We start from the raw sequence: 24,002 nt of genomic DNA, 5'->3' as shown, positions 1-24,002 counted from the left end.
CAGTTCTCTGCCTCGGCCTCCTGAGTGGCTGGGATTACAGGCACCTGCCACCATGCCCGGCTAATTTTTTGTATTTTTAGTAGAGACAGGGTTTTACCATCTTGGCCAGGTCGGTCTCGAACTCCTAACCTCAAGTGATCCTCCCTCCTCGGCCTCCCAAAGTGCTGGGATTATAGGCTTGAGCCACCCTCTCGTCCTGTGGATTTTTATTATATGGAATCATTGGTTTGTAGAGAGTCCCACACATGTTTATAGAATAATGTTTCCAATTCATAGTTGCTAATATTCAGATGCATTTGAGTCTTACTCAGTACATTTCTTGGGGTCTTTGATAGTTTTTTTGTTTGTTTAAGAGACAGAGTCTTGCTCTGTCGCCCAGGCTGAAGTGTCGTGTGGCACGATCTCAGCTCACTGCAACCTCTGCTTCCCAGGTTCTAGCAGTTCTCCTGCCTCAGCCTCCTGAGTAGCTGGGACTACAGGCGCATGCGGCCACGCCTGGCTAATTTTTTGTATTTCAGTAGAGATGGGGTCTCACCGTGTTGCCCAGGCTGGTCTCAAACTCCTGAGCTTAGGCAATCCACCCGCCTCGTCCTCCTAAAGTGCTAGAATTACAGGCGTGAGCTGCCACACCTGGCCTCTTTGATAGTTAAAATGAAATATTCTTCTTTCAGGGCTCTAGATTACAATGTAAGATTAGCATACAAGTTTCATTCAAAGTAAAGATAACCTTTTTTCTTGTTTTCATTTAGGAAATGATTTATTAAAATTTGATCTATTATATTTGTTTGATTTTTAAAATTACTTTTAGCTCTTCAGAGAGTTAATCTGACGTTAGTTTTTCCATCCTTCTACATCCAGGTGAAGTTCCCGGATATGAGATCCTAGGAAGGATAATGTTCCTTACCCCATCCTGGGGTTAAGATCACCAGTCTTTTGAGTCAGATCTGATGATTGAGGTGCCTGAATAAGCTAACTAACACTGCTTTGGGTTAACCAAAAAAAGAACTCGACTTTTAAGTAACACAACTAATTTTTACTGTTTAAAAGTGATTTTGAAGGGATTTCCAAGAAGAACTTAGAGTTATTTCTTGTCAGACACAGCATCATTGGTGTAAATCAGGGTTTATCAAACTTTTTCTATTAAGGGCAGACACAAATTTTAGGCTTCATGGACCACATGTGGTCTCTCTCACATATGCTTTGTTTTTGTTTTTGTTTTGAGACGGAGTTTCATCTTGTAGTCCAGGCTGGAGTGCAATGGCGCGATCTTGGCTCACTGCAACCCCACCTCCCGGGTTCAAGCAATTCTCCTGCCTCAGCCTCCCGAGTAGGTGGGATTACAGGCGCCCGCCACCGTGCCTGGCTAATTTTTGTATTTTTAGTAGAGACGGGGTTTCACCATGTTGGTCAGGCTGGTCTCAAACTCCTGACCTCAAGTGATCCACCCGCCTCAGCCTCCCAAAGTACTGGGATTTACAGGTGTGAGCCACTGCTCCCGGCCTTGTTTTTATTCTTTGTTTTACAACGTTTAAAAATGTGAAAGTTAGTTTTACTTTGTGGGCCCATCTATTCCATGGTTGGGGTTTGGTTCATGCGTTCTAGTTTGCTGCACCTGGTGGTATTAGTGTATAATCACTTCCTTGGGTCAGGGTCATTCTACTTTGGATCTATCTTTGTAATTTTTTTTTTTTTTTAAGACAGAGTCTTGCTCTGTTGCCCAGCCTTGAGTGCAGTGGCGATCTCAGCTCACTGCAACCTCTGCCTCCTGGGTTCAAGCAATTCTCATGTCTCAGCCTCCCAAATAGCTGGGATTACAGACATGTGCCAACACACCCAGTGAATTTTTGTATTTTTAGTAGAGACAGGGTTTTGCCATGTTGGCCAGGCTGGTCTTGAACTCATGGCCTCAAAATGCTGAGATCACAGGCATGCTATCTTTGTCATTTTTTTTGAGACAGAGTCTTGCTCTGTTGCCCAGGCTAGAGTACAGTGGCGTGGTCTCGGCTCACAGCAATCTCTGTCTCCTGGGTTCAAGCGATTCTCATGCCTCAGCCTCCCAAGTAGCTGGGACTACAGGCACGTGCCACCATACCTGGCTAATTTTTTTTGTATTTTTAGTAGAGACGGGTTTCACCATGTTGACTAGGCTGGTCTCAAACTCCTGACCTCAAGTGATCCACCTACCTCGGCCTCCCAAAGTGGTGGAATTGCAGGCGTGAGCCACCACGCCTAGCCATCTTCGTAATTTCTTTTTTTTTTTTTTTTTCTTTGAGACGGAGTCTGGCTCTGTCACCCGGGCTGGAGTGCAGTGGCCGGATCTCAGCTCACTGCAAGCTCCGCCTCCCGGGTTTTACGCCATTCTCCTGCCTCAGCCTCCCTAGTAGCTGGGACTACAGGTGCCCGCCACCTCGCCCCGCTAGTCTTTTTTTTTTTTTTGTAGTAGAGACGGGGATTCACCATGTTAGCCAGTATGGTCTCAATCTCCTGACCTCGTGATCTACCTGTCTCGGCCTCCCAGAGTGCTGGGATTACAGGCTTGAGCCACGACGCCTGGCCCATAATTTCTAACTGTTTCTATTATCACATTTTATACCCAGGGAAACTGCCATTTTAAAGCGTGTATAAAATGGCTTGTCGTATTTTTTTTTTTTTTTGAGACGGAGTCTTGCTCTGTCGCCCAGGCTGGAGTGCAGTGGTGCGATTTTGGCTCTCTGCAAGCTCCGCCTGCCGGGTTCACGCCATTCTCCTGCCTCAGCCTCCCTAGTAGCTGGGACTACAGGCGCGCACCACCACACCTGGCTAATTTTTTGTATTTTTAGTAGAGATGGGGTTTCACCGTGTTAGCCAGGATGGTCTTGATCTCCCAACTTCGTGATCTGCCCATCTCGGCCTCCCAAAGTGCTGGGATTATAGGCATGACCCACCGCTCCCGGACGGCTTGTTATAATTTTGTTTAAAAATTTGACACATAAAAAACATGCCTTTACTTCTCAAAAGAAATATAAGCAGTGAAACTTCTACCTTCCTTTAGCATCTCATTCCTTTCCCCAGAAGTGACCATTGGTAACTGGTTGTTGTATGCCATTCCAGACTACCATCTGTACATGCATGGATGTTTGCAGATGTGTGCAGCTTTGACTTTGACATAAAGAACCACATTGTTCAGCCACCATGTTGCCTGATCACTGCTTGATAGAGATATGGCAGGAGAGCAGTTAGGAACACTTTGTCCTCTCCTAGAAAGTACTGAACAATCTTAGACTCTGACACAGCTATCACCCCATGAAGACATAGTGCTCTTAGCTTTATTCAGGACTTCAGGCAAAAGTGGTTTGAGATATAAGACCAAAGGCTTTTATTTTAACCTGAGCGTTACTGAGCTCTTCTTCAGGCCATGCTTGCAGGTATTGGAGGAAACAGAGTTTGACCTGCAGGGCCCTTTGCTTCCCCACCCTGGAGGGCAAGTGCGCCTGTTGCCCAGGGCAGGACAATTAGAGAAGATAACCAGCCGTGAGCAGTAGGGGCTTGGTAAGCTGCTGGGGCACAGCAGTATCTGCTTTGTTTCTTCTGCTTTCCTGGGACTGGCATTGACCCCTGTAGCTGAGAACGGGAAATACTTATTGTTGTAGTTTGGAATTTTGACTTGGCTTTCCGCATTGAAATGCTGATTAGTTAGCTGGAATACTACCATGGTTTTTTGTACATAATGGGCTGAACAGGCTTTCCCAGACAAGTCTGGAAACGAAGGAGTTGGTGGGTTTTCCAGTTTATGCGTCTATTCTGAGTTTCAAACAGCTGACTTACAAGTGAATTTCTAAATGTAGTTGCCAAGCATAGGCCCGCAGACTTCACGTTTCACTTTTTCCCCAGAGCAGTATTTGTTGTTTCTGGAATTTATGTACTGCCAGGGGATTTAGCCATAGGCCAATAAGGGTCTCTCTCAGAATGTTCAGCAACTCAGATGAAATGGGTAGGCATTTGGATTTTTTTCCTTTCTGTTTTTTAAGGATTTTTATAAGCAAGGTCCTGAGAGTTGCTTTGACATTCATCCCTGGGGAAAGAGGTCTGTGGCCTAACATGCTATGCAAGGCCTCTACTCAGGAGCTCAGTCCAGGACTGTGGGTCAGAAAAGCTCTGGATTTGAGAGTATTCAAATATTTGACCATTTAAGAGCTAGGACAAAGGACGATCCTGTCCCCTTGCCATGTGGCCAGTGCATGTGTACAGTGTTCCCAGGTGATTTTGACTTACAGCCAGGTTTGGGCTGTGGTTATTGATTGACAGATACTGATGCCTGTGTCCAGGAATGGTGGTGGTTGACTGTGTGCTCTGCTACCATGCCTTGGAACCAGCCGGGCATATGTGAGTCCTGTCCAGTCTGTACTCACCAGTGACTTTGTCCCTTAGCCCAAGTGGTTCACCCTCACAGTCTCCCTGTTAGAGAAGTGAGTTGTGACTCTGGGGTTTCACTAACTGACTAGTGCCTGCGACACTGTTTGGTACATCAGCCTAGGAAGTCAGTTACAGGGCACAGAGTCGGAAGACCTGGGTTTGGAAGGTGACATCTGTCACTTAAATAAAATTACTTGTTCAGTGGAAGTGTATGTAAATAAAAGAATCAAAGTGACTTGTGATTTGTGCATTCATTCCACAGATATTTATTATATGCCTCGTTTCTGCCTGGTGCTACTCCAGCATATTGATTGCAGCAGTGAACGTGACAGAAATCTCTCCCTTCATGTAGCTAGAAGGGAATTTCGATCTTAGAGAAGGTAGTTAGAAAAGGTACCACTGAGAAGGTGACATTTGAGTAAAGGCCTGAAAGGGATGAGAGAACAAGCCTGTTGGCCAAGAAAAGAGGATTCCAGGCAGAGTGAGCGCCTAGCAGAGTCCCAGAGGCAGGAGCCAGGGAAGAGCCAGCCTGGAGTGTTGGAAGAGCAGCACGGAACCTGCTGTGGCTGAAACAGAGTGAACGGAAGGGAGAGAAGTTGGGGTGAGGTCAGAAAGGTAAAGAGGGGCCACTCTGGTGTCTGTTCTGAGTAGCCAGGTAGGAGGCAGGGTGAGGTACACTTCTGAAGGGCAGGGGAAGGGAGGGCAGCAGGCTGGGCTCTGCCATTCTTATGTAGTGATCAGTGATGCCACTTCTCCCCTTGCCTTCTTCATACTGGGTAGCTCCAGGGCTCTGGTTTTACATAGGGTCCTCATTGTTGAGAGGTGTTGGTCCTCTGTGTAGGCAGTCCAGGAACCAAGGGCAACCATGGGGCTCCCAGGAGTTGTATGTCTCTAAGGAGTCTATATTTTATAAATTCCAGCATTTATTGATTTTTCAAGTGTTTACCATCTTGTGAATAAGCAGACAGACATTTATACACACACATGCACACACACACATATATATCTATATATATATTACAGATTAGGCCTTGCTATATTGCTCAGGCTAGCCTCGAACTCCTGGGCTCAAGTAGTCCTCCAACCTCAGCTTAGTACGTGTCACTGTGCCTGGCTTTCAAATTACACAGTTGCATCTTGGCTTTCAGTTTGACACGACGACAAATTTCTTTTTTATATATGTGATTACCCATCAATATGTTTGAAATAATTTATCTGTGAGTGCTGACTGACTCTTAATTAAGGACCTTAATTCAGGTATATTAACATTTATTTTGGATAGGTATATGCCAAAAATATTGTAGAGTAACAATAATGGAAAATATTAGAAACTGGTTTCAAAAATATGATTTGCATTAACCTTAATGGAATTAAATGTGCATCCTGTTCCTTCTTTTTTTTTTTTTTTTTTGCCCTAAAGGTAAAAGTCAATGTTACTTGTTTTGACTGGTAGATCTTCCGTAACAGATTATGGAGTAAATATTTCCTAATGGTATGTGCCAGATGAAAGTTCATATTGCTGCTGCTAATCAGAAACTGAAGTTCACCTCATAAAAAGCTTGTATGAATCCAATTTTGAAACTTGCTAATTTCAGGTCAGTCTTTTTTGGCTTGCTTTTTTGCTGAGGTGAATCTGCCATTACCTAAATTGTCTTCAGACTTTAGCCTGTAGAGGAAGCTGTACTTAATTAAGCAGCTGGAATTTGGGTAATTCTGTAAATTTGCATTGTGGTCAACAAACATGATTTACCATCTGCCTAGCCCATTCTACATGGGTAGAAGCCACCAGGACCAGTGGGCATCTGTCACTGTGGAGGGACTGGACCCTTTGACTTTGATTGAGACAGGCGTGTGCAACCAACTCATTATTCAGAAGATAATTGCTCATTAAAAGGAGAAAAGTAAGGAAATAAGCAAATTTCCTGCTTTTCCGGTAGAAACTGTTTTTCATGGTAACCAAATAGCCCTAATGGATGAGAGAAAAATCTCCACGTTGCAGACCATGATCAATTCAGTGACTCAACCAGTGGCCATCAGTGGAGGATGAAACCATTTGTTGGAAGGTTGCTGAGGAACCGCATTTGAGAGAATCAGGCCTTCCCCACCCAAATCCCATTGATCAGCCTTAGTGTCATGGAAATGGAAACAGGTAATCGTGTCTCCTGATGTGCTGCAGTAAGAACCACACAACATCTCTAATATTAATAATATTATTCTACTTCTCCCTCTTAAAAAGAAAAAACCTGAAATAATCTAATCTAGCTTCTAAAATGAATCCAGTCTACAGGAAATGTGGGGTGCAGTGACGCAAGTTATGCAATACCACGAGAAAGCAACCAGACAAATTCAGAATATGGCATATCCTGTAATAAGTTGACCTGATTTGTTTAACAAGTCAGTAGCATTAAAAAAAATTACACAGAATGTACTGTTCTGGATTAAAAGAGAGTTAAGCAATATAACAACCAAATAAAATTCCCTTTTTGGGGTTGAGATTCAAACCAAATGTGAAAAGATAATGTTTAAAAGATAATTTGGGAAGCTTGAACACATACTGAGTCTTGGTTGACTGGGATTTGCTTCAAAAAAAAAAAAAAAAAATGATGGGGAGGGATAGATGGAAAAAGCATGGCAAAATGTTAATGGAATTGAAACTTTTAATTTTTTTGTAGATACAGGATCTTGCTGTGTTGCCCAGGCTGATCTCAAACTCCTGGGCTCAAGTGATCCTCTCACCTCAGCCTCCTACAACACTGGGATTATAGGCATGAGCCACTCACTGTGCCTGGCCATAGGATTGAAGTGTTCTGATAGGTACATGCTTTTGTGTACGTTTGGACCTTTTCCAAGTTTGCGAAAAGTGAGAGAGAAATTCAGGAATGTATTAAAAGTGTAATATATCAGAGTACCCAATAAATAACTCCATTTCATGGAGGGGTTTTCGCATGTGAAGTGGTCTTCTAACAGAAAGGGGAGCATTATTGAGTAGTTAGAAAACCCAGGGTATAGGGATGAAGAGAAAAGCATGTGTTCTTCAAAAAAAATGAAGAGAATAAAAGTGAATCAAAGGAGAAAATGGGAACAGAGAAAAGACCCTCTCTGAAAGTGGGAGGCCAGCAGCAGGGTAGGAGTCAAGGAAAGAATGAAATGTTGCTAATTTGGGGGACTAGTGACTGAATGACAATGTTGCTGTCTTTTCAGAGAGTAGGGTTTAAAATTTTGAGTTGCTGAAAAGGCTTGAGTGAATTTGCTGGAAAAATTAGGTTTGGTGGGTAGATTAGAAGGAAACAAATAGGAGAGTTCATGGAATATAATTTCAGATAGAACTGGCTTTCCTGAATTAATTTTTTGGTTCTGGTCAGCTTGGGAGACCTCACAGGATTGGATATGGCCTGTTCTGGCAGCCTCCCTCCTCTTTACAAACCAGGAACCTGAGCACTCATAAAACAGCATTTGCCTGAAGTCCTTCTGAGGCCAGCCAACGAAGGGGTTATGTGTCCTATGTGTCTGCTGCCTCCCCGCTGCGTCGGGCCGGTGCAGTCTAGTGCAGAGGAGCTTGTTGGCAGAGGCCATCCCACTGTGAGAACAGGCTGCCTTGCCCGTCTGCTAATGGCGAAATGTCCAGAGCCAGGAAATCAGAACAGCCTGATGTGGCGGCACCCCTGAGCACCCTTGCTCTCACTAGGACCGCTCCTGAGTAGGCCCAGCCACCTGCCCTGTCTTCCTCTTCTTCCAGCTGAGCCACCCACCTGCCTCGATAAATACACATGAGCTAGCTGCAAGCGTTGCACAGATGACAGGGTCAATAAAAGCGCTCCAGGACTGGTAGGCCAGATAAATAGACAGTGGCACTAGGTGTGATGAGTGCTGTGATGCAGATGGAAAATAGCCTCAAGTCTGTTGATTCGGCAAAACTTTCAACTGCTCCTCTCCCCGCACCCAGCTCACTGTGCCAGGGCCAGCCCTCTTACCAGAACCTCCTACCTAACCAAGAGCGCGTCCGAGCGGGGGCAGGGCAGACAGCCCAGTAGGCCATGGGGAGAGTGAGGAGATACTGGTAACTGCCTCTCAATGTACAATCTCTTTTTTCTTTTTGCCTTTCTTCTTTCTTTCTTTACCTTTTTTTTCCCCCAAGACAGGATTTCACTTTGTTGCCCAGGGTGGAGTGCAGTGGCACAATCACAGTTCACTGCAGCCTGAACTCCTGGGCTCAAGCGATTCTCCTGTCTCAGCCTCCCAACTATCTGCGTCTACAGGTGCACTTCACCACACCCAGCTAAACTGTATTTTTTTTTTTGTAGAGTCAGGGTTCTATTACATTGCCCAAGCTGCCCTTTTTTCTTAGTAACAAACTCTCATTTTGTTTTCCATACTGTGCCTGGAATAAGGACTACTCTTAGTTCCTTAAAGCTGGGAGTAGTCACTTGAATAAGATCTGGTTCATGACGGCGTAACTAGAAGTACTGCATGAGATTACTGGGACATCTTCTTAAGGGGAAATGGGTGATCCTTTCTCCCCCAATTTTCTACCATCTCCAGTGCGTACAGAATGGCTGAGGGCCATTTAACCATTTACGACCATGAAGTCACCTAGAAATGGGAGCCTCACATGAGTGTGCTGAGCAGAAAGCTGGGAAGCGGGCTCCTTGTGATGCCCTGGCATCTCTATTCCAGCCCTGTTCCCTCTGCTCTGGATTTGTTTTATCTTAGAAAAAAATAAACATCATTTTTTCTTCCCCCCCCTCTGAGATGGAGTTTCACTCTTGAGTTCAGTGGAGTACAATGGTGTGATCTTGGCTCACTGCAACCTCTGCCTCGTGGGTTCAGGCGATTCTCCTGCCTCAGCCTCCCAAGTAGCTGGGATTACAGGCGTGTGCTACCATGCCCGGCTAATTTTTGCATTCTTAGTAGAGACGGGGTTTTACCATGTTGGTCAGTCAGGTCTCGAACTCCTGACCTCAGGTGATCCACCTACCCTGCCCTCCCAAAGTGCTGGGGTTACAGGCATGAGCCATTGCACCCAGCAACATTGTTCTTATTTAAGCCACTGTATTGGTTTTGGGTTTGATTTTAATTATTCTTCTTATTATTTTTTACTGTAGAGATGGAGCCTCACAGTGTTGCCCAGGCTGGTCTCAAACTCCTGGGCTTAAGTGATCCTCCTGTCTGGGCCTCCTAAAGTACTGGGATTACAGGTGTGAGCCACCATGCCTGGCCTGTTTCTGTTTTTGTTTTGTTATATGTAGATAAACCTGACTAATTAAATGGAAGCAGGAAGACTAAGGGGCTATTAGAGCAGTCTAAGTGAGGGATGATAGTAGTTTGGAATAGAAGGGTAGCAGAGGTGACTAGAAGTAGTTATATATATTTTTACTGCGGTAAAATATATGTAACATAAATTTTGCCATTTTAACCATTGTTAAGTGTACAGTAGTGTTAAGTACACTCACATTGTTGTGCAAGCATCACCACCATCCATCTCTAGAACTTTCTTATCTTCCTAAACTGAAACTCTGTACCTGCTCAACAATAACTCCTGGTTCCCCTCTCCTCCCAGCTCCTGGCAACAACCTTTCTTTGTGTCTCTATAAATTTGACCAGGAACCTCGTATAAATGGACTCGTAGAATATTTGTCCTTTTGTGACAAATGTGTTTCACTTAGCATAATGTCTTTAAGGCTCATTCGTGAGCTTTAAATTTCTTTTTAAGGCTAGCATCAGAATTTCCTTCTTTTTAAAGGCTGCGGCCGGGCACAGTGGCTCATGCCTATAATCCCAGCACTTTGGGAGACTGAGGCGGGTGAATCACCTGAGGTCAGGAGTTTGAGACCAGCCTGGCCAACATGGTGAAATCCCATCTCTACTAAAAATACAAAAAATAGCCAGGCATGGTGATGAATGCCTGTAGTCCCAGTTACTTGGGAGGCTGAGGCAGGAGAATCGCTTGAACCTGGGAGGCGGGGGTAGCAGTGAGCCAAGATCGCACCATTGCACTCCAGCCTGGGTGACAAAAGTGAAACTCCATCTCAGAAAAATAAAAATAAAAATAATAAACAAATAAATAAAGGCCGATAAATATTTCAGCAGTTGTATTTTGCATGGTTTATGACATGAGCACCTAGGTCACTCACTCTCTGGTAGTGCTATTTACTGAGATGGGGAGTAGTGGGGAAGAGTAAGTTCAGATAATAGGTCTGTGATGCCTGTTAGATATCCCACGGGTGATTTCTAGGGGATAGTTGCATACACAAATCTGGAGTTGAGGGTTGAGGTCCAGAACTTGGAGACCCTCAGTCAGTAGATCAATGTAAAGCTAGAGAACTGAAGGAGGTCATCAAGGAAGAACGTAGTTGGAGAATGAGTAAACCCTGGGGCACTCCCACATTTACAGTCAAAAGATGAATAGGAAGCCGCCCAGGAGTCTGAAACTGGAACAGCTGGAGAGCTAGGAAGGAAATGAAGCAAGGGTGCTGCTGCTGAAGGGAGGTGAGGCCTCCTCTCCACCCCATTCCAAGATTTGCCATAGTTATACCGCTTGGAACACATACAGCCGGCTGGGAGTGTCCCTGTCAGATGTGGATATTGGGATCTCTGTCTCAGTGCGGTAACATGCAAGGCATCTAGTGTGACAGTGGCCTCGCCCAAGTGATATGTCATGATAAGGAGACTGGCATATGGAGACTGACTGGAGACTGATTTCCATTTGCCAGTTCCCTGTTTGCCTTTGTAATCGGTTTATCAATTGAGGTATTTTAGTATTCTTGATGGAAGTGACGAATTTTAACAAAAAGTACACTCATGAACAAAAAGAATTTTCTGACCTCTGATGGGCTCCTGAGGCCATATATCAGGATAACTTAAATATATTTTTATCTCTGCCCTATATAAACCCACAGTGTAAACTTGTTTATGGAGAAAACTTGCATTTTGTTTTTATTTATTTTTTGAAACGGCGTCTCGCTTTTTCTTCCAGTCTGGAGTGCAGTGTTGTGATCTTGGCTCACTGCAACTTCTGCCTCCCAGGTTTAAGCGATTCTCCTGCCTCAGCCTCCGGAGGAGCTGGAATCACAGGTGTGCACCACCATGCCCGGCTGATTTTTGTATTTTTTGTAGAAACAGGGTTTCACCATGTTGACCGGGCTGGTCTTGAACTGTTGACCTCAAATGATCCGCCTGCCTCAGCCTCCCAAAGTGCTGGGATTACAGGCATGAGCCACTGTGCCTGGCCAAAACTTGCATTTTGAATGGGAAAAATTACTCAATAGTAATTAACGTGAACTTAGTTATCTTGTGTGGTGTTTCATTTTTTCCCTGGATGATATTTGGTAATTATCATTATTAGGTGTGTTAAGATTTATAGCAGTGTAGCTGAAATAAAAAACTTCCTATGTATATTGATATGGTAACAAATTTTTAATTTATTTTGGAAAGCAAACTATAAAACAACACACAATCTACTTTTTGCAAAAAAAAAAAAAATCTATAGGTACAAATATGGGCTGTTAGGAATCATACAATCAATGGTTATACCTATTTAGGAATATTTAGAACTATTTGTATGTTTGTATAGCTAATCTTTTCCCCCCGACTTACTGATGATGAGTATTACTGATATAAAAGGTTTTGTGCACCACAGTGCATTGCCCATGAAATATGAACTCAGAAACTGCCTATGCTGTTATTTTCACCAGCAGTGAAGCAGCGTGTCCGGGGGCAGAATGTACTCTTGTGTGAATTACTAGCATTTGGTGTTGGTTCCGGCACCCTTGGGCATGAGCTTTCTTTCTCTCCCTCATTTGTTCTTAACATAGCATGGCAGCTTTTTTTTGCTCTAGGTTATTGCTGACTGCAAGGAGACTGGGTTGTTCTTTAGTTAGTTTTTTACTTATTAGTCTCAGTAAGCCTGTTTCTTACATTTTTCTACTGTAGCATAATCTTCATAAGTACTTTCTATAGTCCAGGCATGGTCTACTGCATTCGCTGTGTCTCTGGGTCTTTGTGTCACATTCTGGTGTGTAGCTCATTATGTAACGAATCCAGTGATCATCAGAACAAAAGAGACCTCATTAAGAACAAGGTTGAGGACACTAGGAACCTAATGTAACATTTAAGGTATAAATGAGTATTGAAGAGAAAGAAATGATTGAATGCTTTGGAATTTCTAATACAAGCACCCATCTTGGACCTACTTACACTGGGCTTTTAAAGTAATCGGAAATAAATGGATGTATGAGAGTTTTACTTGTTCCTCACTCTAAGGGGCTATAAAAAAGATGAACTCGAGTTCATGGAGTTGAGCAGAACAGTGAACTTAGTGAGAAATTATTTGTATTGATGTGAAAATCACACCATGTTTTGGGAAATGGGGTGGACTTGGGCACTCCATAATTCCAACCACATACAGGTATTACAGGCTGAGTCAGACCTGAGCCTAGAGAGGAATAGCTGCAAGTAAACTTTGAAATATTCCAGGAAAGCAGAGTTGACATGTAGGCTGATCTTCAACAACTGCAGTGGTATAGAAAGAGTGATCTTGGCCAGGCATGGTGGCTCATGCCTGTAATCCCAGCACTTTGGGAGATCGAGGCGGGCGGATCACGAGGTCAGGAGATCGAGACCATCCTGGCTAACACAGTGAAACTCCGTCTCTAATAAAAATACAAAAAATTAGCCAGGTGTGGTGGCGGGGACGTGTAGTCCCAGCTACTCTGGAGACTGAGGCAGGAGAATGGCAGGAACGTGGGAGGTGGAGCTTGCAGTGAGCCGAGATTGTGCCACTGTACTCCAGCCTGGGCCACAGAGCAGGACTCTGTCTAAACAAACAAAAAAAGACAGAAAGAATAGTCTTTTGGGGCTCCAAATAGGAAGACCTTAAATTAAAAACTGTTTTACAATCTGAATAAAATATAAATATCATCAAAAAAAGGTATTCTGGTCACGTACATGAACACAACATCCTTAGCAGCAGATGTGGTATGTGTGCAAAGGAATAGGAAGGTAAACATGCACCCTTCTCCTCCAACATCAAGGGTTGCTAGAAAACAGGCTCTCATTCAGTAGACCCCGATAGCTGTCTGTAATCCATAGCTCCTCTTCTGATTAGTATTTATCCACTACTGTGGCTACATTCTAGATCTTGTCATAGGAAGAAAGTGTAGTCTGGTGGTTGGCAACACAACTTTTGGGGTCAAACAGACCTGGTGTCAGATCCCCACTTATTACCTGCTTGACATTGAGCAAGTTTCTTTATCTCGGTAAACCTCAGTGTTGTCATCTGTAAAATGGGTGAATTGCTCACACCCCACAGGGATGGTTCACCAAACGTAAGGTGCTTGGTATTTAAACACTCAATAAATGCTAGCTGTTGATAGAGCTTCACGGGCATTTTAAACTTAAATGCCTACCTTTGGCCACTCTGCTCATCCACTCCCCAGCTTCCCACACCTGTTCTGCAATTTGAATGACACAGTCCAGGAAACTTTCTCCATGTGAAGGAGAAAATAGCTTTCCACAGCCCTGGGGTCACACTCTCCCAAATTTATGTCAGGAAGACACCCAAGGACTGGCTCATCCCTGGGTCAAGGAGAGTGGGGTCTGTTTCAGGCGGGGAGCTCAGCTAAGACATGAGATCCTCATAGAGGAAAGGTGGGCAAAGGCAGGCCAGAGGTTGAGCTCTGTAGTCTCTTAAGAGAAGGTGGTGGTTATGTATCTGCTACTCTGGGTAAATTTTTAGAGCAGATATGAAACGGCTGTTTCCAAGGTCCAACATTAACCATTGGTTTGATTGGCTTTGAATAAGTTATTTACAGCACAGATATTTTGTTACAATCATAATTTGTATGACTGAGTTGGTCTCCAGGCATCCTGGGTAGGAGAGGGAGGTGCACAGTGGCTGAGCTGTTGTCCTCATTCCTTATTTATAGGAAAGAAGCTTAGGTTAAATGACTCATCCAAGGTCGAACAGGTCCTAAGTGGTGGAGACAACACAGACAATGCCTTTTAAAACTGATCCGTGTCTCTTCCCTCACTCCTTCCTATGGCAGCGTCCTGCCTTTCTTACTGCCACCCCATAGCAAGAGGGCTTCCTCTACCTCATTCTCCCCAGGGGTGATGGCCTTGTCAGAGAGCATCCTGTTCTTGATCTGGGGGCCCTCCTTCAGGCCTTCAGCCATTCCTCAGAACTTTGCCCCTTAGGAGGTGATAGGGTAGCTCTCTCTTTGCCCTTGGTCATTTCCTCGGAGAGCCTTTTCCTTCCTACCCGCCTGTGTTCCTTTCCCAGCAGCACTCAACCTTGCATATCTGTTCATTGCCTGTTGACTCCCCCATTAGAATGTCACCCTGGCGAGAGCAGGGACTTGCTCATTCTCTTTCCAGTAGTGTTCCCAGCTCCTTGTGCTTGGTGCATATTAGGCATCCCCATGTTATATATTTATTGAGAGAATGAATGACTCAGTTGTGTCCATCAGAGCTGTGAGCGTGTGAACCCAGAGCTAATGGAGCATGGCGTCTTCCTCCTCCAGCTTCCCATAGCTGCCAAGGTGCTGAGGAAGGAGAGGGAGGAAGAGTTTGTGTCCCTGGGGAGCCAGCTCACTCCTCCTCCCTGTGTCTGCAGTGGATGAGGAGATTGAGGACACCCTCAGCCTACACCATTTAAGATGGAGTTTCTGTCACGTGCCAGTTGATCCCAGTTTAGAGTCTGCTGAAGGCAGTGGGGCACACAAGTGAAGGGCATGGACATTTGAGTCAGGTGACTGGTCCGCCACATCTAGTTTGTATCACCTTGACAAAATTTCATAGCCTTTCTATATCTTGATCTTGGTGTGTGTGAAGGGAGGATGACCTCATAGGGTGGTTCCTGGGATTGAATGCTCTAGCCCATGTGACTCTCCAGCGTTGGTCAGGTAGAGGCTGCTTGCTCCACTAAAGCTGTCTGTGTGCTCTACAGGACTGAATAGCTGCTGCTTATTCTACTCCTGGCACCTGTCTAACTGGCCTAGGTGCACTGCCTCTGTGTCCCTCACCCTGCCCCGTCTAGCACAGAGCACTGGGGGAAGTGCTCTGAGGAGGTGTGAGTGGAAGCCCAGGAGTTTGGGGGACTTCAGCCTGTAATGCCAGTTGTTCACTCTGGAGGGCGGATGCTTTGGTGTGAGATTTGTGTGTGGTTTTTTGTTTGCTTTAGTTTGGTCCTGGTGATTTCCACGGGGTGAGGAGGGATTCAGAGAGAATAAGTGTCATGCTGGGAACTGGCTTGCCCCTGCTTCTCTTGGAAACAGCTCTGACTCGTGGGAACTGAGAGGGCATGTGGCAAAGGGTAGATGCTGAGGCGAGGTGAGAGGTCCACCTGCGCCCTGTGCCCAAGGAATCTGCGCATGTGCGTGAGGTAAGGCAGGGTGTGATGTCCACGTGCATGCCACAAGGCAGAGAGTCCACGTATTCATCTGAGGGGAGAGGAAGGTTGAGTCTTACTGTGTGCTGCTCAAGGGTCAGGACAGTGCATGGGCACTGTGCTGGATTTTGGTTCCTAGTAAAAAGCAATGGCCATAGTTCCCTGACCTTCAGTACTTCCACGAGACAGTGGGCTGAGGGCCGGCTCTCTCAGGTCCACTCCTGCTCAGTTGGGTGAATTGCAAACTCAGTAAAGTAAGTTGTGAGTAAGTAATCTGCATAAGCCAAAGAAATACAAAACATCTCCCACAAAAAGATTATTAGGGAACAGGATAAAAGAGCTGCAAAAGGTTTTTGTTGGTATTGTCAGATCTGATGTGGGCAAAAAAACTATGAGAGATTAGGAAAAAATGTCAGTAATCTGGAAGGTTTGTGGTCAGGTTGCTTTGTAAGTGGCAGGTTTTTGTCCTGTATTAAAGAGGAAATAAGGCCGGCCATGGTAGCTCACGTCTGTAATCCCAGCCCTTTGGGAGGCCGAGGCAGGTGGAGTGCCTGAGGTCAGGAATTTGAGACCAGCCTGGCCAACATGGTGAAACCCCATCTCTACTGAAAATACAAAAATTAGCTGGGTGTGATGGTGCACTCAGGTCAGAGAATCGCTTGAACTCGGGAGGTGGAGGTTACAGTGAGCCAAGATCATGCCACTGCACTCCAGCCTGGGTGACAGAACGAGACTCCATTTCAAAAAAAAGAAAGATAAATAATAAATGATAGAGAACACATTGTAACTGGTTTACGCAAGAGAGTAACAGGGAGGAGCAGCAAAGGAGCTGTCAGAACAGCCTTAGCCCATACCAGAAGGCTGCCAGAGAAATGCACAATCATATCTGAAAATGTTTGTGGCACGTAGTAGGTATTTAGTATACATCTTATTATAATTACATATTTATGTGTATAGTATTTTTTAAGTTAATTTCCTACTTGGTCTATTAGCAACCAATCACGGATATATATCAGGCTAATGGTACTCATGAATGGAGCTGTCCATTATTTTCTTGACTCCTGGAAGACTGGTCTGTCAGCTTTGTTTCGTAAGACTGGAAAGATAACATATGACTATGTTAATAACTATGTTAACACTCTTACTAATATAACCAGTATATTTGGATTCCATTTGCAATGGAATGTCTTATGGTCAAATTGGCCTTCTTTCAGATTTTGAGTTGCACGGTTTTTTCTTTACCTTCTGAATACTGTGTGGACACAATTGCAGTTGTGGATGACTGTGGTTCAGCAGGAGCTCAGAGACACCAGAAGTGGTGTGAGTCCAGATGCAGGGAGTAGAGAACAGGATTGGGGGCGAGTTGGTGGGAAATGGGAAGACTTATCTCAACCTTGGACCTTGTTATTTGATGGAAATGTTTTGACTTCTAGGCATCAGTCACATGTGTCCAAACACAAAAACAAAGGCAGATCCTTCTGAAGCATGGTGGACTTTTAAGTTTGTATGATTTTGGAATTCCAGTTAACCATTGCTTCTATTAAGTTGGTCACTGAAAATTTACTGCGCGAATCCAACAGCAACCCACAACCTAAACATCCCTGGCTGTCTTGTTTTCACAGGTGTTGGGGCGATGTTTCCTGACTGTGGTGCAAGTCCATTTCCAGTTTTTGACTCATGCATTACAGAAGGTCCAGCCGGTGGCTCACTCTTGCTTTGCTGAGGTCATTGTGCCAGAAAAAAAGAACAGCAGCAGTGGCGGCAGCTTATCTGGCATGGGCCACACACCTGAACTGGAAGAAGCTGTGCGGTCCTGGCGGGGGGCTGCTGAGGTAACCCTGGCTTTGGGGAGATTGGTACCTGTGTTCAAATAGGAGAGGCTCCAGAGGGCCTTTGCCTGTTGATTCTCAAAAGAGCCATTTCATTTAGAAATGTACATTTTAAACTGTTTCATTAGCTTGTTCATTCATTTAACAGTGAACATCTTTGTGAATGCCCACTTTGTGCCAGGCATGTGCCAGGCACTAGGATGACAATCTCTACTCACAGCCTTCTGGGAGAATAGGCTTACAAAAACAGGGTTAAGGGGCCAGGATGGAGATGTGCGGGAGCCAGAGGAAAGGAGGGTGGGAGGGTCATGTCTCTGAACAGTAGTGCTGCAGGAAAGCTAAGATGGGGGACCAGTGAGAAGAGGCTGGCACCCAAGTCAGGAAAGACGGGGTGGAGCTGTCTGGGGAGGGTAAGTGGCCAGCCAGGCAGCGAGGCAGGCGAGCAGGAGTGTTTGGCAGACAGATGGGATGGCAGGCTCCAAAGATAAAACCACAGCAGGGCGAGAGCTCAGTGGACACAGGGAATTTTGTCTGTTTTTTGCTAGTCAAATCATTCCCTATAGCAGTGCTTGGAATCTTTGAAACTTTTTTAATTCTTTAAGTTTTTCTTTTCTTTTCTTTTCTTTTTGAGACAGGGTCTCGCTCTGCTGCCTAGGCTGAAGTGCAGTGCTGTGATCAAGGCTCACTACAGCCTGGACCTCCAGGCTCAAGAGATCCTCCCACCTCAACCTCTTCCAAGTAGCTGGGACTACAGGCTCATGCCACCATGCCTAGCTTATTATTATTATTATTATTATTATTACTATTACTATTATTCTATTTTTCTTTTTTGGTAGAGATGGAGTCTCACTGTGTTGTCCAGGCTGGTCTTGAGCTGCTGGGCTCAAGTGATCCACCTACTTCTGCCTCCCAAAGTGCTGGAATTACAGGCATGAGCCACTGTGCCTAGACAAGATTCTTTTTTGTTTTGTTTTGTTTTGTTTTGTTTTTTGAGATGGAGTCTCACTCTGTCCCCCAGGTTGGAGTGCAGTGGCGTGATCTTGGCTCACTGCAAGCACTGCCTCCCGAGTTCACGCCATTCTCCTGCGTGAATGGCGCAGGAGACTAGGAAATTGAAGTCTTTTATGAAGACTAAAATTGAAGTCTTTTATGAAGACTAAAATGAAGTCTTTTATCCCTTGGAAGATTGGCTATTTCCCAGCACAGCAGATATGTTTATAAAATCTAACCATCATGCAAGAGCTAGACCAGGAGGTTGGCTCCCTAGTGGATAGAAAGCGCAGTGGTGTGGGATGGTGTGGCATGGTCATCAGCAATAACGTGGGGGAGAATTGTGCGAGTCTTCTCTCGTGGTGACAACCTTATGACTGAATGGTGGGCTGCAGGGAGCCACTCTGGTGGGCAATTCCAGCCTAGCACAGGGTTGCTTTCCTAGTCACTCTGGTGTGGCATTCTCTATTCCTTTTCCACAGCCAGAAGCACTTAAGCTTAAATAAAAGGCAATCAAAAACAGCTCTGAAAAAGTCTGTTTTAAGGAGACTTTTGCCTATGATCAGTGACATTTCTTTTGGGAGACAGAGTTTCGCTCTTGTTGCTCAGGCTGGAGTGCAGTGGCATGATCTTGGCTCACTGCAACCTCCACCTCCCAGGTTCAAGCAATTCTCCTGCTTCAGCCTCCTGAGTAGCTGGGATAACAGGCACACACCACCACGCCAGGCTAATTTTTTTATTTTTAGTAGAGATGAGGTTTCACCATGTTGGCCTGGCTGGTCTCGAACTCCTGACCTCAGGTGATCCACCCTCCTTGGCCTTCCAAAATGCTGGGATTACAGGTGTGAGCCACCTTCTTGTAGGCATTTTACTACATCTTTGTTTCCAGTATGAGAAATAAAAAATAAACATTAGAAGTTGAGACTTTAACTAGGACTTACTGCTCCATTTTACCAAGTAGAAGATAATTTTCTTTTCTTTTCTTTTCTTTTCTCTTTTTTTGAGACAGAGTCTTGCTCTTTCGCCCAGGCTGGAGTGCAGTGGCACAATCCCCACTCACTGCACCCTCCGCCTCCCAGGTTCAACTAGTTCTCCTGCCTCAGCCTCCTCAGTAGCTGGGATTATAGGCACCCGCCACCATGCCCAGCCAATTTTTGTGTTTTTAGTAGAGATGGCCAGGATGGTCTCAAACTCCTGACCTCAGGTGATCCACCTGACTCGGCCTCCCAAAGTGCTGGGATTACAGGCGTGAGGCACCACCCAGGCCAAAAGATAATTTTTTAAAACTATCCCAACAGGCAAACACAGAGTAAACCATAATTTATAGTTAACAGTATAGTGATTCATTAATGTCTAGTTCACATCATTCCATAATGAACTTGGCAAAGTATTCCATTTTATGTTTTGGAAATTTTCTTTAGTAAAATTTTCAAAACATGATTTTTCACATCTTAATGTTGTCCAGTCTCTAGTTTTTTTATTATTTCAATTTCATGCCATTTGCTGCATTGTTGTCATTTCTTTTTAATTTTCACTGTTTGCTTGCTTGTTTTGGCCTTTTTCCTGTTTGCTTGCATGTTTTGGTCTGTCTTTCATGCTAAAGACTTTCCTTGAGCTGGCTTTCTGTTCATCAGAAAGGCCCTGGAATGCTAATTGGAGGCTGTGTGTGGGGGTGGGACCAGTTGGCTTTATTGTAGATGGCTGGGCCCTGAGGTCCAGACCTGTACCTTGTCACCTTGTCATGTGACTTTATAGCCCTCGATGTCCTCTTGGCTGCTGGGCCCCAGCCTCCTGACTGCTCAGCTCACACATGTGAACCTAACACCTGCCTTGTTCCCCTGCTCCATCTTCTGGACCACTCATGCTAAGGACCAGCCCACAGTAGGAGGCCTCCAAGTATTCTCTTGACCTTTTCACCTTGACCTTTTCTGCCACCATTTTAGTCTGTCCAGGCCTTTCTGCCCTTTTTACACTCCTTTGCTTTCAGCCAGTGATGCCACCTCCCACTACACTGAGAAAATAGAATCTCCCTGATGGCAGCCCTTCTTCCTCATGTGGCCAAGCCACCACCACCCCTGCCACCCCGCTTCACACCCATCTTTTCTTCCTTCTCCTGCCTCATGACAGCATGCCTCATGACAGCATGTCTTCTCCTGTCCAGGATTGCCTGGTGCCCGCCTTGCCCCCATCCTCGAGGGCCCAGCTTCTGTGGTGTGACCCAGTGTTTTCTCTCCCTCATCCTCAGCCTGTTCCCACCAGTACACAAAGATGCTTCCCACAGAAAAGTCCACTCTGCCCTGCCCTCTTTCTCTGCTCTTTTCTCAGCCAACTTCTTGGAGTAGTTGTCTGCCTTTCTTTCACTTTTCATTCATTCTAAAAAATTACTATTTTATTTTTACTGCACCCTGTGGCTCCTTACTGCTCCTGGCACACCCCATAGACAGTTTACCCAGAGTAGTCTAAAAAGTAATTATTATTGAAGTATTTCAGGCATATAGAACATTTCATACCCATCAGTATCTGCCTTTTAGCTGTCTGCCATATTTGCTCATGCCTGTTACATATTTTTAACAGAAAAGTATCACCAGTGCACCTTTTTTTTTTTTTTTTTTCTTTTTAAGACTGGGTCTTGCTTTGTTGCCCAGGGTGGTGTGCAGTGGTGATCACAGCTTACTGCAGTCTTGACCTCCTTGGCTCAAGCAGTCCTCCTGAGTAGCTCAGACTATAGGCATGCACCACCATGCTTGGCTAATTATTTATTTTATTTTACTGTTTATTTATTTTTGCAAAGAGAGGGTCTTGTTATGTTCCCAGGCTGGTCCCCAGCTCCTAGGCTCCTGCACCCGGTCTGCAAATTCACTTGAATCCCTTTTGTACCTCTCCACTTTCTTATGTATCCCTTTGTCTCTAGAGATAACTTCTTTTGAATTTGAAGCCTGTGATTCTTGTGTATAGTTTAATATTTTTCCATATATGAATGTATCCATATATAAGGTATTATTTTACACAGTCTGAAACTTTATGTACATGATGTCATTCAGCTTGCTGAAATCTGGCTTCCACTCCTATACAAGAACATGCCTTCTCTTGTCAAGGTCATTGGTGCCTTCCTTCCATGTTTTCTTTTTTTTTTTTTTTTTTTTTTTTTTTTGAGACGGAGTCTCGCTCGATTGCCCGGGCTGGAGTGCAGTGGCCGGATCTCAGCTCACTGCAAGCTCTGCCTCCCGGGTTTATGCCATTCTCCTGCCTCAGCCTCCCGAGTAGCTGGGACTACAGGTGCCTGCCACCTCACCCAGCTAGTTTTTTGTATTTTTTAGTAGAGACGGGGTTTCACCATGTTAGCCAGGATGGTCTCGATCTCCTGACCTCGTGATCCGCCCGTCTCAGCCTCCCAAAGTGCTGGGATTACAGGCTTGAGCCACCGTGCCCGGCCCCTTCCATGTTTTCAAATCCAGGGAAGCCTTTCAACAACTTTCAGCAGCTCACAGCAGTGTGGAGAATATTCCTCCCTGGAAATACGCTCATCTTGTGACATCCAAGAACCAGGCTTTCTTTCCTCTTGGGTCATCCTTTCTTCATCTACTTTACTGGGTTCTCCTTCCTCAACACAACTTCTGAATGAGTTTCTCCAGGCTCAGTTCTAGCTGCCCTTCTCCTTAGGGGTTCTCCATACAGTCTTGGGATTCAAAAAGCCACCTGTGTCCTGGGAGGGGGCTCAAAGGTGTGTGACCAGTGAGCAGCCCACTTCCTGTGGGCTTCAGGCACTTGAGCTCAGCTGCTACCGGGGGTCTCGCAGGTGGCTCGGGCATAGCCTCTCTCCACTCACCTGTTCCTCCCTAGACCCTCTCCATGCTAGTAAGCGGTGCCATCCCACACTGGGTTGTTCACTTGAGAAAGCTGAGATTTATCCTTCAGCATTTCCATCATGTCCACACCTAGTCCAGTCCTTAAGAAAACCCGGCAGGTCCCACCTCCAAAATCCTATCCCAGATCTGTCCCCTTCTTCCATGTCCTTTATCACTACCCTCGTTCAGGGAATTGTTACTTCCCCCCTCCCTGTCTTGCTCTCCTTCATTTTAAAATTGGATGATGTTGCTTCTCATTTCCTTAGGGTAGCATGTGGACCCCTCGGCACGACCTGCCTAGACCTGCCTAGTCTGGCTCCTGCCTTGATGGCCAGCCTTATCAGTGACCACCCTGCCCTCGCTCACTGGGCTCTAGTTCCTTGGATGTGTCTTTCTTTCTTATCTTGGATCCTTGGCCTGTTTCATGGACCCGTCTGTTGGTCTTGACACCCCCACCCCACCCCACACACATGCAATTCCATTCATGACCTTCTCCTCTAATTCTCACCCTAAATGCTGCTTTCTCGGTATCTAGGACACTCCCTGGTATAGTCCTCTGTTTCCCTCAGTGTTTTTTCTCCATTTATAGTTATGTTTTCCTTGTTCACCTTTTTGGCCATGAGGCTGTCAGCTCCAGGAGGGTAAGGAGCAGCTTTGTGCTCCAGCATGTACCTAATACACCACCTTGTGAGCTAAATATTTGACTGAAAGATTCTTAGAAAGAGTCAAACAGTTTTAAACTGTGAGAGTCTTAGGCTTCAGGGAAGGGTGTTTACATACAGTTTGTGAAACCAAAGCTTTGGAACTTTACGGCATTATAGCAGCTAGTCATTTTCCTGTAGTCTGCAAGTTTTGTAAATATTACAACTCCTGCACTGGCCCAGCAGAACAAAAGTTAACTGCTAAAAAATGTTACTTGGTTCACAGAATTGCAACAAAAATAGAAATCTAAAAACAGTTCATCTGTAATCCCATCTAATAAATCAAATATTTATTTTTCTGTATTCTCTTCTTGTCCTGATCCATGTATGTATTTTCTGCATTTAATCATCAAATGACAGAGATTAGTTTCTCCTTTTCTATCTTGCTTATCTACTCTTCATAAACATATGTAGTGACTGAACAATAAATATTTAATTTTCTGTGCAGATTTGAAAAGCTCTGTTTTTCGTTAACATGCCAATGTATATTTTTCCTGTTCTGTATTCATGTGGCCTTTTCCTTCGCTGTATAGGAATGCCCAACCATGTATGTTCTTCCTTTCTTTTTTTTTATTCTGGAAACTCCAAGTGCCAATATTCTAGATAACCTGTCTTTTTAAAGCAGGAAAGTTAAAAATGTCTGAATATATATATGTGTATATAAAACAAATAATAAGTAGGTAAGTCTTTTTTCCAGGGTTCCTAAAATTAAGGGAGATTTCAGCCGGGTGTCGTGGCTCAAGCCTGTAATCCCAGCTTTTGGGAGGCCGAGGTGGGTGGATCACCTGAGGTCAGGAGTTCAAGACCAGCCTGACCCAACATCATGAAACCCCATCTCTACTAAAAGTACAGAACTTAA

General features: G+C 44.8%; 1 protein-coding gene across 3 annotated transcripts in view; it reads left to right on the top strand.

Moving 5' to 3' along the window:
• KIAA0355 (KIAA0355 ortholog) overlaps window positions 1–24,002 on the top strand; it is a 106,402-nt gene that overhangs the window by 52,986 nt on the left and 29,414 nt on the right. For all 3 annotated transcript variants that reach the window (XM_023229069.1, XM_023229068.2, XM_031934925.1), the window contains exon 3: window positions 17,401–17,610. In XM_023229069.1, coding sequence (XP_023084837.1) covers window positions 17,401–17,610 — 210 coding nt within the window. The remainder of the gene's footprint in view (window positions 1–17,400; window positions 17,611–24,002) is intronic.

The sequence above is a fragment of the Piliocolobus tephrosceles genome, chromosome 21 (assembly GCF_002776525.5).
Source record: "Piliocolobus tephrosceles isolate RC106 chromosome 21, ASM277652v3, whole genome shotgun sequence".
NCBI lineage: Eukaryota > Metazoa > Chordata > Mammalia > Primates > Cercopithecidae > Piliocolobus > Piliocolobus tephrosceles.
The sequence above is the reverse complement of the archived record's forward strand: the minus strand, read 5'-3'. Positions and strand labels throughout refer to the sequence as shown.